Source organism: Melopsittacus undulatus, chromosome 12 (genome assembly GCF_012275295.1).
Source record: "Melopsittacus undulatus isolate bMelUnd1 chromosome 12, bMelUnd1.mat.Z, whole genome shotgun sequence".
Lineage (NCBI taxonomy): Eukaryota > Metazoa > Chordata > Aves > Psittaciformes > Psittaculidae > Melopsittacus > Melopsittacus undulatus.
Window position 1 is genome coordinate 19,651,721 of NC_047538.1, and position 21,849 is coordinate 19,673,569.

General features: G+C 45.4%; 1 protein-coding gene across 2 annotated transcripts; it reads right to left on the reverse strand.

Moving 5' to 3' along the window:
• Positions 1-62: 62 nt before the first annotated feature.
• On the reverse strand, positions 63-21,324 carry MAPKAPK5 (MAPK activated protein kinase 5). 2 transcript variants are annotated; one of them, XM_005145160.4, is made up of 14 exons: positions 21,067-21,324; positions 16,429-16,502; positions 15,110-15,185; positions 13,826-13,923; positions 12,257-12,365; positions 9,615-9,704; positions 8,917-9,012; positions 7,599-7,679; positions 4,888-5,075; positions 2,519-2,639; positions 2,097-2,227; positions 1,448-1,569; positions 1,016-1,120; positions 63-310 (listed from the first exon to the last, which is right to left on the reverse strand). In XM_005145160.4, the coding sequence occupies exons 1-14, from the start codon at positions 21,100-21,102 to the stop codon at positions 216-218; spliced, it is 1,422 nt and encodes a 473-aa protein (XP_005145217.1). In that variant the 5' UTR covers positions 21,103-21,324; the 3' UTR covers positions 63-215. The 2 variants fall into 2 exon arrangements, with proteins under 2 accessions (XP_005145217.1, XP_005145218.1); XM_005145161.3 differs by having other exon boundaries at positions 1,454-1,569; positions 21,067-21,322.
• Positions 21,325-21,849: the final 525 nt, after the last annotated feature.

A 21,849-nucleotide genomic window follows, 5' to 3' on the forward strand; every position in this document is an offset into this window, starting at 1 on the left:
ACATAAGTGATCATATATACCTCAAGGAACTGAGTTTTAAAAAAATATTACAGTACCAATGATTTTCTTTTTTGTTATCTACAACTATACAGCATTTTCAAGCAGTATGGAAATTTAATGAAATAATTATGATTTATTAATTTACATAAAAATACTTTTTACAGTTAAAGAATAAATCTTAAAATGGTAAAAAAAATAAGATTAAGAAGCTCCAGCTATTGAGAGTCATGGGAGTTTGTCTGCTCTTCGATCACTTGTTTTACTATTTCTGCCAGTTTTAGCCGATCCACTTTGTCTGTGAATCCTCTGCCTGAAAGGAAGAAGAACAGGACATCAGCTGGTGCTGGGCACAAGGAGGAAAGCAATTGTAGACGAGTTACACACTGAACTTCATACGAAAATCAGGAGAACATGAGTTATGATCCCTAGTTCCACTGAAAAAACTGAGCACTTAAAAACCTGAATTAAACCCAGGCAAAACAGAATGAGGGAAAAGCACAACCGAGCCCTCACGAACCTGGCTGATGCCCCTGTTTCCTTTCTGTTCATCAGCATCTGGTCCTGGGCTGACACCTTTGCCCCCCTGGCTTTGTCAACACTCCCAAGGCAGCTGGCCTAGTTCAATGCCATTTCCTACCCAAAGCAAGCAGATGTGCTGACACAGATGAGGGTAGCAGCCTCCAGCAGAAAGAGGGTAATAAACAGCTGGAAGGAAACCAGCTGAAAACTGCTAACGCAGTTTCTGAAGTGATAATCCAGTTATGCTGTTATGTTCCTGCTTGATTTAGTGCCTGTGAAAATTCTACCCTGAACCTTATATAGAAATGTTGAAGCAGAACTTTCTACCTCATTTCTAGAGCACCTGGGCTGACTGAAGGGCTGAAAGTGTCAAAACCTGCACCAGTATGGCACAAATTCAAGACATTTGGGGTAATTTCCATATAAAAAGGTTACTGCTTCCCCTCTTTCACCCAGCATTAGCACCATTCTCCATGGAAGAGAAGCAGTTCCTCACCATTCCAGCTGAAGCTCTGAAGAGTGTCTCGCAGTAACTTGCACTCTCGATTATACTTCCATGCCTCCTGCATCACTTCATTCAGCTTCTCATCTTCATTCTCTCCTGTTTAGGAGACCAGAGATAAACAGGAGGTTTGTCATTCTGCCTGCAAACACTCCATGCAGTTATATCCCTCCTCCCCTCACACAAACTAAGGAATAGCTTGAAAGCAGACACTCCTCTTTGGAAGTTGTTTTAACAACTCTGCATGTCACTTTTGACACTAACATTATGCATGCACCAAAATGACAGTCTACAGACAACACTTTCCCCTCCACACTGATTAGGACAGCAGGAGTTTTGTTTATCCTCTCTCACCACTGACACAAACTGATCTTGAAGCACAGTAAAATGTGATAGGAATGTAACTTTTAAGATAAAAGTGGCAACCTTTACCAGCCTGTGGTAGAATGCACTGAGCAATCACATCTCTCAGCTTTTCCAGAGCCACGTTGGAATCGTTGCTTCCATTCTCAGGGTCATGGATATAAACACCATCCTTCGGCTTAGTGCTACAAAAGAACAAGGAGGAAACAATTACAATTTGAATGCAACTCAAGTCTGTTACTCATTGCATAACTGCACCAGTATAATGGCCTCTTTCACTGTCTGGAAAGCTGGGAATGGGAGCTAGATATAGTATTAATTATAATAATGTCCTATATTATGATACCCTTTAAATATGAAGAAAAATAAATATTCCTTTAATTTAATTCAAATAAGGGTAATCCTAAAGGCATTATCCTGTTTTTCAGAGAGGGAACTAGAACAAAGACAGAAAGATTACCTGACTTTTTCAGTAAAATAAGTGTCAGGATCAGTAAAAAAATCTTGGAATTCTCTTACCTTACTCAACTTCTCATAAGGGATCTGTTTTGCTACCTCTATAACACAGTAACTCTATTCCTCCTTCCTGCCCTCACTGGCATATCTTGGAAGACACATCATCTTGTGCAAGTAGTACCTGACTCCAACTACCCACTTCAACATGAAGAGTGTGTCAACCACATCAGGAATTCAGGAGCATGGTTACAATTACCCCAATAGTTTCCTTTTGCGCAGGATTGGGTTGTTCACGGAGTGAAGGGGTTTGAGACTGACTTTCAGGTCCTGGATCCTCATGTTTGCAAGTTGCTCTGCATGAGCCTGTTGTATCCCTGCAACCATTGCCTGCAATGAAGAGAGTTGCACTTGATGTTTTAATTAGCTTCTGTGTGAATGAAAGAATCCTACCGATTTCAAAGATGCACAACAACAAATCAGGTTTGCATTATGCAGATTTATATCCCAAATTTCAAGTGGAACCATTTCCATTTTCTTACAAGGGTCTCAGGCTCTCCTTAAGGCAGAAAGGATGCTCCTTATCTGCATAATACCACATGAAAGGAAACACTCAAACCATCCCAAAGCTATCCAGCTTCCCTATGCAACATTCTTGATAAACTAAAATGTTGTTTAGACCTTGTCCATCATCATCTGGGCAGAGGGGAGGATGTTATCAAGTGCCTCGGTGGAGTTGAGCCAGGGATGGTCCAGCACACCTTCAATGGTCAGACGCTCCTCAGGTTTGACCTTCAGCAGCCTGGGAGAGAAATCAGTCAGTCCATAAAGAGTCTTTGCTGCTTTACAACATGCTGCTCTGTCTGGGGTCAGAGCACGGAGCCATCTCTAAGCATTAGAGGGGCTAAAAACAACTAAAACACTAAGCTGACCCAAAAGCAGTCTGACTTTCCACCGGCTTCACTGCCCCTTGCTGTGGTGATAGTTTAATGCTGTAACAGCTCATTCAGTTAAATTGAGCAACTCAGTATAAAAGAAAGGCACTGAGGGCCATTTCAGTAATACCTGTGTACTGTTGAACTCTACATTCACATCCTCCCAGATGGGAAAATCACTTTCCAGTTGACCTGGATATGATCCAGACCAAGATTCTCTGGAAATGCACATCTAGAGCTCATCCATGTAACAAGCTATGCTCATACCAAGGACTCTGGGCATGGTGAAGTAAGGCAGAGTTTCCAAGTCAGAAACCTGTTTACTGAATTAGCAGCTTTTACCATGCAACTCCTTAGCTTTTCTCCCCCCTGCAAAGCCTCAAGTAATGGCCACTCTCTCAGGCTACAGCACCTCAGAATGAGAAGGAGCTTTGAGATCTCTGAAAACACCTTGGAATTAAACTTCTCTAGAATAAAACCCTGGGCAGAGATTTTGCCGATAAACTGCTGCTCTCACAATAACCCCAACTGCTTAATAAACCAGTGTCATCTCACACAGAGTGCTGACAAGTCATCCCACCAGTTTCAATCAGAGACAGAGCAACTCGATGAGTTCAGCAGCCAATATTCAAGGTCAGCTTCCTGGCTGCAGAGCACACTTGTTTAACGTACCAAGAACGTGGAAATAACTTCCACCAAACGTCAGCAGGACCACGGGCTAGCTCAGAAAGCTCACTTGCAAGGCCATGCTGCCAAACAGGTCGGTTTTGATACAAGACCCAGGACACATGCATTCCTTTCCCATAGGTCTTCAAAGTCCTAACCTATTACCAAGCACTCCAGCTTGTAAAGCTCAAGGTCACAAATCAGCTCAACATGCCTGAATGCCAAAGATGACCTCCAGAAGCAAGACTCCATCTGAATAACAGTCTACACAAATATAAAGTAAATTTATCCAGAATTATATGAAGTCTCAATGTATTCCTGCACCATAAACACAGATTCAGACTCACTGGCTGGAAAAGACAAGCAGGAAAGGGAGTCCTGATAACATTAGTGAGCGAATTAAGTGAACTGAATCCAAACAACATAATTCTGTGAGCTGTGTTTCATGGCCATTTTAAAAGACAATGAAACCTATTGACTGTGGAGCTTCTGAATGAGAATGAAGAGTTGTCCTTGGTATACATGGAAGTTTCAGTGCCATGTAATCTGCAGTTTATTTGGTGAAAGGCTGTGGGCTCTCTGCACTGGCAGAACCAGGTCCCAGCTCTCTTTCCAAACAATGTCAAGTCATTGGAGATTTTACACTATGGCAGAGGAGACAGTGACAGTTTAAACTTATTTAACAGATTGATTTTTCCCATTTATGTTGCTTTTATCCTCCCACTTCCTCTGCTGATCCAAGCAAAGGCAGAAAGTCCCCCCCACATTTTAAAACACAAGTGAGGTCAAGACGTAATCAGTGCCACATTCTTGCTTTCCAACAGGACCATGGGATCAGTCTTTGAAACACCTGCAACCCAGAGATGTGCACTGCATGATAAGCAGGTCCCAGCAGCATTTAGGGTAACATATCAATGCAAAACCTTATCTCATAGTCTAACACCTGGTGACAGAGCTTAACCTCCCTTTCCATGCTTCTCTCCTAACTCCTTTCAGGCTATGCCTTACATGAACAGGGTTTAATGCAACAGATCTACCAGATCCTATGACACCACCTAAATGCCTCCTGATTCTAACAGGAGTTTAAACATTACCATTGGAGATACATGCCTAAAGAGCACTTGCAGATGTGGCACACAGCTGTCTATACTGCTCCAAACCAAGGCCACATACCCATTCCCTTAAAGACTAAACCCACAATCACACTCCAGCAGCTTCAGAGACGAGAGACAGCAAAAACTGAACACAACAATTGGGGAGGAAAAAGAGAGGGAAAGAAAAATATTTACCAGACTTCATTTGTGCTGAATAGGGCAGAAAGCTTTGGGGCTGTACGTGCTGCAGACAACCCCCCCGCCTTCGGAGAAACAAGCCCTTTGGGATACCTCAATTCCAAGTGATTTTCCAGTTTAATATAAGAGCAACACAACATTTCCTCAACTGACTCACTTTCGCACAATGTCTTTCGCCATTTCTGAGATCTGGCTCCACTCTTCCTCTGGGAATTCAAAACTTCCTGTCATGATCTTTTTCCGCATGTCCTTTGGAATTGTCCGACTGTGGTGTTTGGAGTAAAACGGAGGGTATCCACACAGCATCACGTAAATAATGACACCCAGGGACCACAAGTCACAGCTCTGAAAGCAAGGAAATGATCACTTTGGGGCGCAGTTTGCAGCAAGCAGTGGTGTAGCTACGTTAAAAGCTCTATGCGATTCCCTAAGGAAAACAGAAACACAGCTCAGCCTCCTCCTAAAGGGCAATATGAGGACCTTCATGGGTAAATATGGCAAACAGGTAAGCACAAGGTAACTCCATGCTGCCAAGCTAAACTACTTCCAGGACCCAAAAGTAGCTTGTTTACAGAGCTGCTGTAACTCCATGCTGTGCAATGGTACATTGCATGGAAACAGCCAGTGCAGCAGTGGTGTGAGTAAGCTGCACATTTAGTACCTCTTTCAGGATCCTTCAATCTTACTCTCTCAATACCAGAGCATAAACCAGAATACAGTCATTTTGGAGAATGTGAGACTAAAAAACAAATGAGCAAGCAGAGATGTCTGTAATGGAAAACACACATCCTGGAAGCCAGGAGATGAAGAAGCTTCAGCAAGGCAGGAGCAGTATTTCACACTGTGCTCCCCCCGTCCTCCCACTCCAGCCTGGAGCTCCCTCCTTTGCCCTTGCCGTAGTGTTCCTGCTGGTGTGATACACACCAAGTTCATCCAGGAGGTGGGTCCAGCTAAACAGCAGCACAGTGAAGAAGCTGAAAGCCACATCTATTCCTCATCCGGATCACATGTGGATGCTGATAACAAAAGAAACTCCAAGGAGTTACCCCCACATGGATGCTTTTCAGGAAGTTAAGCCAATCTTGGATGGCTCCAGAAGTCTGAATTTCTATTTAGGTACCTAAATTGTCATAATTTTTCCACTAACCAGAGATAACTTCTAATGAAATCAATGGAACTTAAGGCATGTAAGTAGGAAACATGTCTAAATACTTCATCAATATGGTTCTCAGATTCTACATCTCAAGAGTCAACCCCTCCAGCCACGACACAGACACTCATATTCAATCCAACACACACACAGCTTGATAAAATCACTCAAGAATCAAAGATATGGGTTGTTTTCCTCCAATGCAAAACAGTGGGAAAGCAATCCTGATCATGAAGGTGGATCACAGGCATTTCCACCCAGGCTCGAAGTGGCTGTGGAAGGACAGTGTACCTGGAGTCTAGCACAGTCTATTTTGGGGAACCAGGGTTTGCCAGATGCTGCTTTTGCAGTGAGTCACACTTGGCAAGGTAAGGATGAGGCCACTTCTTTCAGCAGCCTGTCTAGTTAAGTGCCACTGTGGCTGAAAGCAGTTCAGAGCAACAGATCAGTGTCTGGCTGCAATCATCAACTGGTTTCTCCAGGGTGGAGAAGAGATGATCATAACCATAAAGAAGGCAGATTCACGAATAGGAAACCCTAGACAATAGTTCTCCCTATAGAAGGAGAGACTCTACCTTTAGACGCTACTAAAACACAATACTATGTATCATACTACCCTGTCTACCATGTGGTGGGTTAAACCATCATCCCTAAAGCTGGAAGCAGTTTAGATAATCAGCCCTGCAATCAGAAACTAGCTAACTTTAATCAAAGCTAACACTGAAATAACACTCAGTGCTTCAAACACTGCTCAGCCAGCAGGAGACAGGGATGATAAGAGGGAAGAAAATGTTTTGGAATGACCAAAAAGGAGCACAGCCTTTCAGGACACTTTCTGTCATAGCTCCACCAAGACTCTCAGCACTTGTTATTGCTCACGGCCACCACTGCAGACCACACAGCACACAAAATGGGTCACTTTGCAGAAGAACCCTGAGAGAGACAAGGTACCACCAGAACTGCCTGAACAAGATACCCCAAAGAGCGCTTTGTACACCCAGAAACTCAGCCTGGCAGCAGGGAAGAGGTTTCCTTTGAGCCAACCTCTTGTGGAGGTGAAAGAACTTCCCACACGGTCACCCTCCAGCAGAAGCACTCTGCTCTCTCCAAAATCTTGTTACTATTTAGTGCTCCTTGAACAGTGCTTGTGCATTTCCTTTCAATTAAAGCATCATTAATTAAGCTGGGACCAAGTGTGCATTTCATTATTCACTATCAGGAGGAACAATGAGCCAGAAGCGCTAAAGCCTGTCACTTCTACACAGAGAAAGACAACTATCTGCACAGATCATTATCTTCTAATTTGCCCGTTGAACTGAATGAAGCCTGGTCTGAACTTAACACATTGAAGGGAAGAAATACCACTGTCTGCCTGGTCACTCCTTTTAGGAAAGCCAAAGGAACCACACTTTTGAGAAATACACCCCTACAAATACTACTTCCTAACATGTGTACACAAACCAGCAAGCAACATGTCATCTCCCTACTGCTACCTGCAGATCCTGCTTTTTACTCAGTGTGAGACTAGTTAGAGGTATTCCTGAGGTAAGAACAACTGTATTGCTCCTGGCCATAAGTGTGCAATTTCAGGGCAATCAAGTTTATTGCCTTAGGTGATAAACTGTGCCTACAGACTGCTCCTACAGCAGATACATTGGTGGGGTTGGGAAGACATTGTGCTGTAAAGACATTGACTTGTGGCCAGTTCCACAGCTTACCTTGTTGTAAGTGTAAGGTGTTGGAGAGGTGGGGATAATACCAGATTTTTCTTTCTGATGCCGTCTTTGTGCCTCCAATACCTGTTGCCATGAGAGAAAAAACAGACAAAAATCCAAAATCCATCTCATCTACAGGCACCACAAACAGCAATGCCCATGCCAAAGATGCCCGATGCTTCTCCATTCGGTGGACTTCTTCCAGCTACTGAAGACTCTGCCAAAATCAAGCTGCTCTTCCTCAGAAAGGCTGGAACTTTCCATGTGGGGAAAATCTCAGGTAAAATATTTTGCTGCTTTGGGTGAAAACTCCACTTTTCTGAATTAAAGCAATTGCTCACACCTCGTTTGGTCAGAACCTCTAACACCTCCCTACTTTGGGACGTGAACCTACAGTCTGTTTGGAGGGTCACCTTAGCTCTAGAGACCTCCCTTTTTGCCTCTCCCACAAACACATCACATCAAATTTGTCCCTTGCTGATCAAATCTATGTTTCTGCTAAAATCTCCATTTAAACGTGCTTGGGAAAAGCTGTCTGTGGGTTTGGTGGTTCACTTGTTCTATAAACCCTGCCTGTGGTGCACATGGCCCCTCACCAGCAGGCTCCAGCTGAGGAGGCCTTTTCAGGGCACTCAACTGTGGCCGCATGGTCTGACCCCTGTAATCTCTCTCCCCAGTCATTAAAGGCTGCTGACGTGCCCAGTATTGCAATTAAATATCCACAGCTTTCCTTTAATTTTCTTCAGGACCTCAACACAAAGCACAAAAGAGAGTGGGGAAAAAAGCACTACAAAACCCAGCCTGCTATAATGACAGATTATGTCTCAATGCACACTGACAAAGGGGGCAAGCCAAGGTGAACAGGTAACCCTCTGGCACTGCCCTCTTGAGCAACTGCCTTTACAGAACCTTTTTGTTTCACTGTAGTCTATTTTAATATCATCTTGAACAAGTCTGAGCTGCAGGAAGGATTCCAAAGCAGGGACTTCTCCAAACCCACTGCTTTAATGCAGTTAAAGGCCAATTGTCCAAATCCTGGAGCAGTCTCACTGGTGGCACCTGGGTCTGGGAAAGTCAGGAGGCACCAGCAACCAGTCAGTGCTAAGGACACAGTCTGGGAAATCTGCCTCACAATCTCCTGCTGCAATCAATGGCCCACTGTGGCACTCCACCTGTGTTGGCTACTATATAATTACTCAAGATTCCTGTGCCCAGAAGCCCTTAACAGGACAGCAAAGGCTTTTAAAATGACATGGTTATGGAGACACAAGCAATAAAGATCACGATTCCCCTTCAGCCCAGAACTGTAATCGTTTGTTACCTGAGGTGCTACATAATATGGAGTGAACTGTGGTGTCATCAAGTCACCTTGATCTACTTTGGCAAATCCAAAGTCACACAATTTAACAGGAGCATCCTGAAACAAGGAGAAGAGGCTTCATTACAAAATCTCATTGTGTCAGCTTTTCTAATACATATTTCTTCACTTTGTGCTCACCTTTGCCACATGTACTCCTCTTTTGTATTTATACCCTCACCATTCCACAGAGCAGCTAGAAGATCATAAATTGATCTTTGAAACAATCATTTTTGTTTTCCTGGGTGCACTGGGTCTAAAGCAGTCCCCCTCGGATTTGGAAAGCACATTGTAGGGGTATCACTGCATATGCAGGGTGGTTACAAGCAGGAGAATGAAAAGGGCAAGAGCCTGGATACGTCAAAGCATCCATAATGTATGTTAGAGCATCCCGACAACACCCAGGGAGCAAATGTGGCAGAGTGGATCTTCTTAACATCGAAACAGGATTCTGTGTTGGGGTGGAGAACCTGAGCCAGACTTAACAGCAGCAGCAGCACAGGCTGCTTCAAACAGCTCAAGAGTACAGAAAAGCACAAAGCCAAAAAAGCTCCTTAATTTTGGTCACCACAACATTGCATTGATGTCATTTTGCAACTATTCTGAAAACCACCATTTTACAGAATTCAGCAGGAAAAAAGAACACCAAGTCTTCATCTTACCAGAGAGTTGTCCTTGAAGAGGAGATTCTCAGGCTTGAGGTCTCTATGTGCAATGTTTAGTGAGTGGCAATGCTGCAAAGCCAAAGCTATCTGAAAAAGGGCACAATAAATCAACCACAATTACAGAACTCTTCCTTTAGCTTGGACACTTCTTTTAGCTTTAAAAAGGACATTGCAAATGTAGTTGAGAGCCCAAATGTTGCTCACTGCACCTGGGTACAATTCAGAGTTAAGACAAGCCTGGCCATCCTGCACATCAGTGCAGCAGAGCCACGACTGGGAAATGAAATCCACCACTCAAAACAAACAGGAAATAAAAGCTAAATTGTATTGAGCTTCTCAACCATCTCAATTTGACTAACTCTGGGTATTATTAACCCCCAGAAGTTACACAGATCATGGCACAGATCCTTTTACATGTTATTCTAGACTTACAAGGTCACTACACCTGCTTGCACTGTCTCTAGCAATTACATCCTGTTTGACAGTGAGCAGTAAGTTCTTACTTCAGTATTTCAGTGAGTATTTTATCACATTTGTTTCTGGCTCAAGAGTCAACATTCAGGCAGTTTTAATCTTTAATTCCTGATGGTACTACCTGGAATCTACTCATTTCCTGGGATATTACACAGAAATGCAGTACTTGATTCGTTCAAAGATAGCTTCTTACACTGCTGTGGCTTAGAAACCTGTAACCCAGCCATGAGAGCTCTACAGACTGTACGTTTCAAAGTGCAGTTCAGTTAAAGACAAGGCATAAATACTTAAACAGCATCACTGAAAGTAAGGCAAAGCCACACAACCCTTGTTTGAAAGTGTTCCTGGTGGCTTCTGTAGGCTCCTACCCAAACACAGAGCTCTAAGTGAAGTGCTGAGACCTTAGGAGACTGTAAATTACCATTACATGAGAACTTCACTGCTCACTTAGAACCAAACACAAGCACGTTCCCAGAGAAAATGAGATAGCTTTGAAACAAGATTTAACTATTATTTGGTACAAGAAACTAAGACCAAGTTCAAGACAATGATGAACCACCATTAGATGAAAGAATACAACTTTAACATTGCTTTCAAACTTCATTTGTATAAACATTAAAGCCAAGAGTTACTTCAGCAGCTTGAACAACCAAAGTGTTCACACAGTCAGAATTCAGCTCGAAGTCTTGCCTTTTGGTACAGTTTGACAAGATTTTCCCAACACGTTAATTCTGGAGACTGCCATTGTCAAAACCAAACAGCCCAAAGAACATGAAAGCAAACTGCCAAGAGTAATTCTGCACTTCCACCTCATTTCTTTGTTGGATGACACCAAAAAAGGGAACAGCACAATTAGCATTTCATTAGAAACCAGTCAAAGCACAAGCCAGAGAAGTAAGATTCAGTATTTCAGCCTCGGTACCAAAGATTATCTCCCCAGCTTAGGGAGAAGCAAGGCGTCAGGATATGGGTATATTCATACATCAATTTACAACAAACACTGTAACTTCTTGTCTCACATTTTCTTTCCTTTATTCACTGCAGTGATCCCTGGTGTGCAAGCGAGACAGTTAGTGATTGCTATCTCCAGTGTAGCTTCTCACCTACACTTCATGCATCCTCTGTTTGGAATGCCAATGTAACCTCTGCAAGAAGCAAACACCAGCAGCTCCAGCCCTCAGCTTCATGCCATGGGGCCATTTTGATAGCAAGATCCTTCTGCCTTGTGGGTCCTTACACCAACCTGCTGGTCCTCTGCTGTAGCTCCCTAGAAAGGCTACCACAACACACAGCTGTCTTTCCTGCAACCCTCCCACTAATCCAAGCTTTCTGACTGCACACCACAAGTCATCCAACAGCTTGGAAGTGAAAGGGAATGAGTTCACCCCAAAATGACATTGGGAATGAATCTCATGGAGGCCCTTCTGCTTCATCATCCTACCTACTATAGCAGGACATAAGCTAGTCACACCAGACATACTGCTAAGCAAGAAAGAGCCTGATGGACACCAAACCCTCTAACAGTAAATCCCACAGAGGCTATAAAATACAACATTCAAGAGTGAGTTGTGTAGAGAAACGGAGAGGGAAAAATGACATCAGAACAAACAGCACAGAAAACATGCACTGCAGTGGTACATTCCTTTTGTTATCTTCCATAACACCAAATACAGAACCCAGCTTGAAAACCACTGGCCCAGGACACATGTATGTTATTGTCTGCTGCCCAAGAGGTGAGAGAAACACCAGCTCTGTGTCATGGCCAAGAGCGATTCTCAAACTGGAGCTCAGGAGCTTCATGGGGTCTGTGAGAGCTGTTGGAGGCAACACCTTTAAAACAACAGTGAGGAAACAGCAGGAAGGCTGTGCAAGAGAAGAGCTTTCTCAGGTGAAGGGTTCTGTAGACCAGGTGAGGAAAACCACAGCTAAAGACAGCAGAGACCCCAGGGTCCCAACCCAGAACAACCAGCCCACACCTTCAAATCCTTTGCTTCTATTCAAACTTTGGCATTGTCAGGTTATAACAAAGCAGGCAATGATCATTGGATCAGAACTGAGGATTATTTTAGCTTCCTTTTTCCCCACCACCCCTCCCCACCCAAAAATTGTTAAGTACTTTAGCCATTATCATTCATGGATTTGCTTATACATGGGGGTTGACTTGCCTGCTTTGTTACTTGGCTTGCTTGCTTCTCAGTAAAGTGCCGGTGCTGGCTGATTCTGTGAAATAGCTCTCCCCCTTCCATCATCTCCATTACAATTAGGAGCCGAGCCCTGTTCAAAAGCATTTCATTTTGTTATATTAAAAGTAATCAAAAAGAGAACAGAGTTGCTAAGCTAATAATGCATACTTCACATCTACTGACGCAGGCTGAAAGAGACACGTACACTCGCTTCTCCTACAGTTGTTAGGCCTATCCTGGTTCTGTAATTCTGCCTTTAAGCACATAAACTGCAGGATTTTCTAGCTCCCTGCATCATCTGACTCACTGATTGTCAGCCAGGAATCTACAGCTCCCTCTCCATGATGGGCTCCCACATCCAGCTGGAACAAACACCATGGACATGTCTACATGGATGCATTTAGACAGATGCATGCTCCAACCACGCTTTCCACCAGCAAGCCAGTTTGGACCTGGAAGCCATTCAGACAACTAAAGAATAATCCAGCAGGTAGAGTCTTGCATTAAACAGGCTGAACAGCTTCCAGGCTGGAGCTGGCTTAGAGCACAGCATATACTTGCCTGCACCCATCCTTGCAGACGTGCTGACCTGCCTCGCTGTCTGCCTGGGTGCTGGAGATGATCACGGCAACTTTGAAGCAGAAGGTTGAGGAATTATCTTTAATGCTTTTGAGTCTGGATCCTCCACTGCACCTCTTGGTTTTAATTTACAGTTTTATTGCCATAATTAGGAAGGATAACAAATAGAAAGAGGGGAGATCAGGGCTGTCAGATCCTCAACAAACTAACCCATTGCTCTTCTTGCCACACAGCAAAATCAGATACATCAGAGGCTAAGACAGGTCTCAGCTCTTTAATCCTCCCAGCTCTGACATTTTCTTCTCACCTACCATCCAATTAGAAGACAGTACTTTTATCCCAAGTGGTATTAAGGTATGAAAAATAAGCTTGCTTCATGTTTTGCTGTGTTCACTTTAAGCAGGACAATGTATTGAGAGATTACAGGGCAGAACTAGCATTTCAGAAACAAGTCTTTCTTCTATTATGTGTTTAATGAAGACTGGCACTCTGAGTTTCCCAGTGGCTCACAGGCAACACTATCATGTAAAAGGATCTCACTTGCACTAGGTAGCAACAGAAGTCACAGCTCTAATCCTGCTTTAACAGTGCTTTGAAAGCAGAAGGAGCTCAAAGGTTACAGTCAATTCAGTTCAAGCTCCTAAAGCAATATCGAAGCAAGGCAGAAGCTAGAAGCTAAAATACTGTCTCTGACAATGCACGTGTCACAGACTGAACCAATCAAACACCTGAAAAATGAAGATGCATGCAAAACCAGCAGTGAACGATGCAAATTCATTTAAATCCTCAAAGATCTGGGCACTGAAAGGGTGAAAAGCAAGTTTGCTTAGTCCAAAGAATAAATATATCTGGAAACCCCCATAAATGTTCATTTTGGTCAAAAAAAAAATCCAAAACCAAGCAGACTCCACTATACCTTGGCCTAAACATGGAAAGCAAGCTGTGGGGATGAATCACCCTATGTAATCTTACCTTGGGCTGGATTCATGTGGGAACTGCACACTGTTAGCATAAACTTCAATAATCTGAACAATATTGGGATGTGTTGCACACATCATGTGCAGACGTACCTTAAAGAGAAGGGAAGAAACGTTACTGTACACAGCAACATGCACTTGACCAGCTCTGCTCCTCCCTCTCCCCCAGGACTGCAGCACACGTGGGCCCCTGTGCTGCTACCAGTGCTCAGCACCAGTCACACCCCATTTAAAGCTATCCACACAATAAGAAATGCCTACAGGGGTTTATAGGAATGGTCGTTACGTTGCTTAGACCAGGTAAGGCACAAAGATCGTACATTGCCAACCTACTTGTTACAGACCACAGAACAAACCCAGCAGAGCTCCAGAAAAAGCCCAGTCTTTGATTTCTTTGGGGTTTTTAAGTAAATTTCAAGCTAGAAATGGCTTTAAAGTAGCAATGGAGATATAACTGAAACCAAAAATTCATGAGTAAAACCTGAAATCCCATAATCTGGCTTCTTTTATGGCCCAGTGACTCAGCAGCTGCAACACAAGAAACCTCATCTCCTGTTCCAACATTCTGAAACAGGAGCTTCTCCCAGTTTAAAGCTACCTGGAACTGCTAAATCAAGCTGAGGTTTGATGCTCTTTGGAAAGAGAATATTTCTCCCTGTGAATTTTAAACGAGAATTTGCTCAGTGACGAGAAATAGAAGTTGCCTAAACCTTGAGGACAATTAATGCTTCTTTCCTTTTCAGAACAACTTGAATGACTGTCACGTCAATGTCACATCCCATCATGCCAACTGACTGACAGTCTGGTACCTTGGCACGCCTCTTGCCAGCTACAGTCACAAAAAGCATCAATGAGCTTCTTTAGTTTCTCATACATGGATAAACCCACACCATTTAAAGCACATTTTGAAGCATTCTTGGCAATTCTTAGTGACACCCAGGAGCGAGATGTACAGAAACAGAATTCATTCTGAACTAATCAGATTACATGGAATGCAGGGAGAACACCAGCTTTAAAATGCAGCTCTATAAATGTCACTGGTACCTATACAGCTAACACCTACAGCAAAATCAGAGTTAGAAAACCCCCCTTCTTTCACCCACTATCTCATCTTACAGGAGCTGAGCTCAGCGAGGCCAGAGAAGCAAACCCAGGGAACCTTGCATAGCAAGATCTGTGGATCAGTGGGGTTTTTCCTCTCTTAAACCATTGCAACAATTCAGCAAAAGGGCAGGATTTGTGCTGTGTGAGAAGCAGACAGTATAAACAGGAACTATACCTCATTTCTAGCTTTTGGACGATCAAGAAGGATTTTCAGTGCAAAGCGTTCTTGAGAGGCTTTTTTCATGCAGACTCTGGTATTACAGCAATAAAATCATTCAGTCAGCAAGAACGTTAAAAAGACACTTCAAGCAATTGATGTGTAGTTATGAGCTTGCTCTCCACGTGGGAATGAGCAGTAATGCCCACAATCTGGAATACACAGGGCACCTGTCACCACGTCCCAGCTTGAAAGCCTCAGTTTTCAGCCTCCCACAACAAATAGGTTATGTAGAAACACCTCACACAAAGTTCTATTTTCAGCAGTGCAGAAAAAGGACTTCAGAGCAATGGGAAGTGCGGACAAGCACAACACACTCTGTACCCCCAGCCTGAAGAGACACCCTGGATGCAAAACCCCAAACCACACAAAGGCAGCCTCAACATCCCCAGTGGAAGGTGTAGTTTGCAGTAAACAGAGTGCTCCTGAATGGAAACCCTTGCTTTGGCAAGGCCACCAACTCTCTTTCCCCCATTTAACATTAACAATTGAAGTGCGTCAGAGGGAAGGGCCCACATATAACCAGGCAGCTAAAGGAAGAAAGCACAAAGGGGTATTTTAATAAAGATCAGAGGCAACACAAAATGGATGAGGAGAATAAAACAACTGCCTGGACAAGAAGATAAATGGTCGCAAAAGCCAATCGCCCTGTCAAGCACCCAGAAACAAGAGGTGCAGGCAGTGGTTTTCCAGCACAGATTCCTGCTCCCAGAAGTGCTTGTTGAAAAGGGGATGTGTGTTTTGCTTTATGGAAAGCATCCAGTTCCTGCAGGGTTAGAAATTCACGCTGGGCAAGCCTGGTTGGAGATGCAGAGCTCATGGCACCATCTGCTTTGGCCTCACATGAGGATCTGAATAAACAGCTGGTAAAAATAGCTAAGGGCACACAGTGCCAATGCCCCAAGTGATGACACCTTAGATGGGAGCAGCGACCTTTGCACCACACTGACACTAGTACCAAAGGGACAAAGGTGTTTGAGCAGAAGCTTCTGCTGTCTCCATTTCACCACCAACTCCTGTTCCCTCTTTGCTTCAGGAACACAGCAGTGAGATGGGATAATGCAGAGAGAGGAAGAGATTTGACTTGAAACACACCCAGAAAAGACAATAGCATAGCAGCTATCACCCATATGGGGTAGATACATTTATTTGTCTATAATGAGTCTTCCACGTAACACATCTGCCGTTAGCACATTTACAATATGTACTCATTTATTACTCACATAGCTAATGAAACAGGCTGAGACTACACACAAACCAGAGGTGTATGGTCTTACCTAACGGGACCACTGATCCCAGCTCCCAGCTTCTGAGTCCAGTTAATGTTGTACTCCTCTAAAATGGAGGTTTCCTAGTGAAGAAAGGAGCAGGGGGAGGGAAAAAGAGAATAAAGAAAATAAATCAAACTAAATGAATTACTACATCCCTTCAACAGAACCCAGCTCACAGACCTCATCTGCAAGATGTGAGTGCAGAAAGAGCCTGGTTTGGAGTTTTGCTTCACACCAAGATAATTAAACATAAATATAAATGCTCACCTAAGGATATACCACAGTTTAACGTTATTTCTGTGCAGCTGAGACTGCTCACTTAGCATTTTAAAATGGATTATTAGCAACAGTAAAAGGGATTTTGTACCTTTAATACAGGAAGCGTATCAAGAGCAATTCCCACCCCAGCTTTTAAATCCAGCTTCCTACCTATAAATGATCAATCATAATTGGACACAACGGCCCAATTTTAGCATTATTATGTATTTTCTTTGTCATAAGGTACAATGGAAAATTACTCTGCTGCTTTCTTTGGGTTTCAAAACCTTTGGAATCATTATCCCATAAATTAAACCCTGTCTGACTAGTTGTAGCTTGTCTGATAATGAACCAGGCTCATGTTTGTAATCCTTTTGTCTAAATCCATACAAACAGGGTTTGGTTTCATTATGACAAGGGCTATCATGCTTAAACATGTCACAAGGCAGGAAGTAAATGTAGCTTCAGTGTGGAACATTTTGATTAACACTGCTGCCATGTGCTGTTACACAGATGGGAATCCACCAACGGAGCAGGGCTGAAGCTGGAAGTTTGGGCAAACCCAGCCACCAAACAAAACACACATAAAGAAACCTGATGAACTGCAAGAAACTGCCTGGAGAAGCTGTGGCTGCCCCATCCCTGGCAGTGTTCAGGGCCAGGTTGGACACAGGGGCCTGGGGCAACCTGCTCTAACAGAAGGTGTCCCTGCCCTTGGCATGGGGCTGGAACCGAATGAGCTTTATGGTCGCTTCCAACCCAAACCATTCCATATTCACCCATAGATGGTTTGGATTAAAAAGGATCATAAAGATCATCTGCTTCCAACCCCCTGCCATAGGCAGGGACACCTTTCATTAACCTACAGGGGAGGAAACTGAGAACACTCCTGCTCTCGACTAACTGGGAACAGCAGTCCCTGACCTGGGATCACCCGCCTCCGCTGCGATAGCTGTGGATTAACACTATTGCCAGGCTGGAGCCAGACTTCAAGCCACACGGCTTGGAAAACAAAGCAAGAGAGGAAAGCTGATATTTAAGGCGAGATTTGAAGGGATTAGAGACTGCAAAACATAGATATGGAAGGGAAAATTGTCTGTTATTGTAGTCTGCAGTATTACACAAATCATACGTGACTCCTGTGAATACGTCACTACATGTGAATGTGTGAAGGGAAAAGTTTGAGTTAACAGGAGGTTTTATGAAGAGTTTTAAGGGAAAGGGAAAGAAAAGCACACTGGATCACACGTGGTTTGTTGATTTCAAGTAGAAACACACAGAATTTACCAATTCAATTAATATAAACACCACTTGTGAGAAGCTGTTGGGGAAGAGCTGATTTCATTTTCCTGATGTCCAGATACAGAGAACTGAAGGCAGAGCTGGAATGAAACCACAACTGGAGAAGAGCATTAACAAGAGGAGAAAGGGTTTCTCTGGACTGGGGAGTATGTCCTCAGCACATGCTTTCAAGATAAGTTTTTAAGTCAAACCACTGACCTGGAGAAGCCTACGCCAAAGGACTCCAGAGCAACACTGTGATGGAGTGATAATAGTTCTTCATTACTTTTATAGAGAGCTTTGAAGTGTGCTGCTCCTCTTCCAAAACCAAGGGCCCTGCCTGCCCCCAAACCTCCCCAGCCCTTTCAACTGCTAAAAGGAGATACTGCCTCCACACACAAGCTCAGTCTTGACTAGTTTCTGCTGCCTCATGCTGCTTCTGCGAGGGCATGGAGACTACTTGCTTCATCCCAGGTGAATAACTGGAACAGAGAAGCTGGCTGGGAATTGGAAAACCTGAGATCTACAGATCAAATAAAGTGAGAATAAGATCTGCTGGTTCTCAGCTCCCAAAGGACAAGTGCAACCACTACAAATAAGTCTATTTTTAATAACAGTTTATTTCCTCTTTCGTATTCTGCATATTTACCATTGTTTTAAATAAAGAAGCACCAACATTTGTGCTTTCTGCATTTTTATTTGGATTCCAATCTTCACTCCAAAGCAGTTTTACAACTCAGAAGTAAAAAGGAATCATCTATTGATCAAGGAACACCATTCACCATTTCTTGATGATATGAAATATGGTATTTGAGACCTTTGATGTCCATCAAGGTACAGAATTGCTCATACTGCCTAATTAGAAACAGAAGCTCCAAACATAGCACCAAGACTACACAGCTGCAAATCAACCCAAGTTCATAACACTCAGAGTAAGACACCTAAAACATACAGATACAAAATTGCCTGTGAAAACACCAAAAGCTGTTCCAACCGGTGACCCTGAATGCTTTGCCTCTTCACTTAGATTCATGTCCTGTGGATGCTGGCAGCAGAGGGAATGGTATCCCGCACTGAACTCCACATCTGGAGAGCACAAAGCCTTACAGCAGCACTGCTGCACAGCGCTGAACTTGTGTTCAGACCGGCTGACAGGTCAGCTGGAACTAATCCGCTGCTGCTGGGAATGGAGGAGGCAGAACAGTGCCAGAGAGCACTTTGCAAAGGAAAATCTGCAGTGTTTCTTACAGGAAACCTTTTTCTCCCACTGTGAAAGGAGCTTGAAACTCCTTATCACTCCTCATATGAACTTCCCACGGGCAAAGGGAATAAACTGATTTGAAATGCATTGAATTACACAAGTTTCACGCAGAGTTCTCTCCAATAGCACAATTCGCTTTCAGCAAGCTCAGGGTACCTAAACCAACAAGGTTTGAGCATCCTCCTGTGCAGAATCAGCAGTCTGGGATGCTAACAGCCCAGAAAGGCAGGGCTTGGAGACTTCTTGCAGCCTGATCTGCTTTCCAACAGGGTTGGACACGCATCGGGACCGCTCAGGGGAACATGCAGGTGCTTCTCAGCCTCCACTGAATCCCAACAGGAAAAGGTCTGAAATAAGGTGCTTCATGTGTATCCACTCCAGGCAATTACAAGTCCACAGACTGCTGCTTGGACATGCTCCATGCATTCAACAAGTGGAATGCCAAGAGCAGCGTCACTCCAGCTCCACTGCTCCAACACGCAGCCTTGCAACTACTCTGCCTCCAACTGCGATTGCTATCTAGAATCACAGACCTTCAACCTGCAGATGCAGGTGGAAATCAACCAAAGTAAAGCATAACCAAGAATCTGAGAAGCAGGAAAATGAGTGTAATGCACACAAATACTAAATCAGGTTGAGATTCAAACAAACCCAAAGATTTGCCCAGAATCTGTTCTCAACCAAACCCTCCGTGCTCAGAGGGGCGGCAGGTCCGTACACTCACACAAGCACTTCAGCTCATTGGGCTTGTTTTTAACCTCAAGAGCTCTGATGCAGATCTTTACTTTCCCACGAAATACTACAGAAATACCTGGAAAACCTTATTTTGGAAAGCTTTTAGGACAGCTGCTTCACCCGCACTGTGCCAAGCTGGACAATAAAGCAAGAAGAGACAGCAGATCGTTTCAATAGGCTGGGATGGCTGAACACCGTGCTTGGACTTTCTTCAACTTTGGACTTTTTTAGTTCAAAAGGAAAGCTCCTCGTATTTTAAGAATAGAAGACTCGTGCTGAGATATCTCCTGCACTGATTTTTATCCCAAGTGAGCTTTGGAAAGACAAATCCCACCATGGCAGGTAACAGGGCTAAGGAAAGGTGGCAAATCCCAGACTGGGTTGGGCTGCAGGGACCTTAAAGCTCATCCAGTTCCAACCCCTGCCACAGGCAGGGACACCTTCCACTAGAGCAGGTTGCTCCAAGCCCCATCCAACGTGGCCTTAAACACTGCCAGGAATGGGGCATCCATCCAAATGCCAATCTACGGGGTCTTTCTACCTACATCCCCCAGGAATTCATATATCCTATTAAAACAAACATATATGAAGGCATCCAGGCAGCGACAGCGAATGCTTTGCACAAGATAAGGAGCCTGCAGAGTCTTTAAAGCACTGTTTTATTGTCACTTTATCTCCAAAGGGCTTCCCCACCCAGCTGCTTCAGGAGACCGCGCACTACTCCTCGTTGTGAACACAGGAGCCCCGGCTGCGCTCAGCTCCTCCACCACCGCTCCAAGCACCAACATCCCCACACCAGGTTTGTTTTCACGGCAGCATCCCAACACGACCTCGGGGATGCACGGAGGCGACAGCGCTGCCCCTGCACAGCCGGGGACCCCGCTTCTGCTCCCCACGGCCTCAGCACCTCAACACCGACCCCGCGGCCGCCTCCGATCGCAGCTCCCATCTCCTTGCCCGGTGTCTGGCGCTGCGGTGACAGCGCTGAGTGCAGCCGGGCCCCGGGGAGAGCCGCAGCCCTACGAGAAGCGGGGAGCGGGACCCGTCGGGCCGGAGACGAGCGGGGGCCGGTGGCGGAGCGACCCCGAGCGCCGCTGCCTCCTGCCTACCTTGATCATCTTGTCCATGTCCTGATCCTCCGACATCCTCCCGCGGGGCTGCGGGCGGGGGCCGAGGGCCGGCGAGGCACAAGCAAGGAGGCGGCGGCGGCGGGGCCGGCCCGGGGGGCAGCTGGGCCGCGTCAGGCAAGGGGCAGCCCCGGAGGAGCCTTTGTGCCAGCTCCGCTGCGCCTCATCCCCGCCCGGCCGGGCCGGGACCTCGCGGGGAGGCGGAGGACGGGGCCCGGAGCCGCTGCTCAGCCCCGGAGCCGCCGCGGAGCCGCCGCCGCCCGGCAGCCAGGCATTGCCGGCACCCTCACACGGGCACCCCCGCCGGACGGCGCAACCCGGCGCGGTGCAGCCAACCCGGCCGCGCCCCGGCCGGGAGCACGGCCCGCGGCTCCCGCCGCCTCCCCGTTCACACCGGGGGATTCTTGGAGCCTCCGGTACTGCGGTGTCGCGGCTTACAGGCGGCCGAGGGCACCCCTTAAACACGCGACATGGCCAACAAAGCCCCCCAAGGGGCCTTCGAGGGGCTGGGTGCTTTCTAATGACGTCATGACCAGAGGGGGGGCGTCCCGTTGCCCTCTAAGGGGCGGGGCGGAGCTCAACCGCCGGGCCCCGCCTCTTGCCGGGAGGGAACGAAGTCTCGCGAGATCTCGTGAAGGGCGGGGGTGCGTGGCTGAGGGGAGGCCCGTGGCTGTAATGGCGGCCCCGACCGGCGCCCTCAGCTCCCACAGCACAGCCCTCGCTGGAACCAACGCGCACAGAGGTGTCCCGCACCTCAGCTGCCCT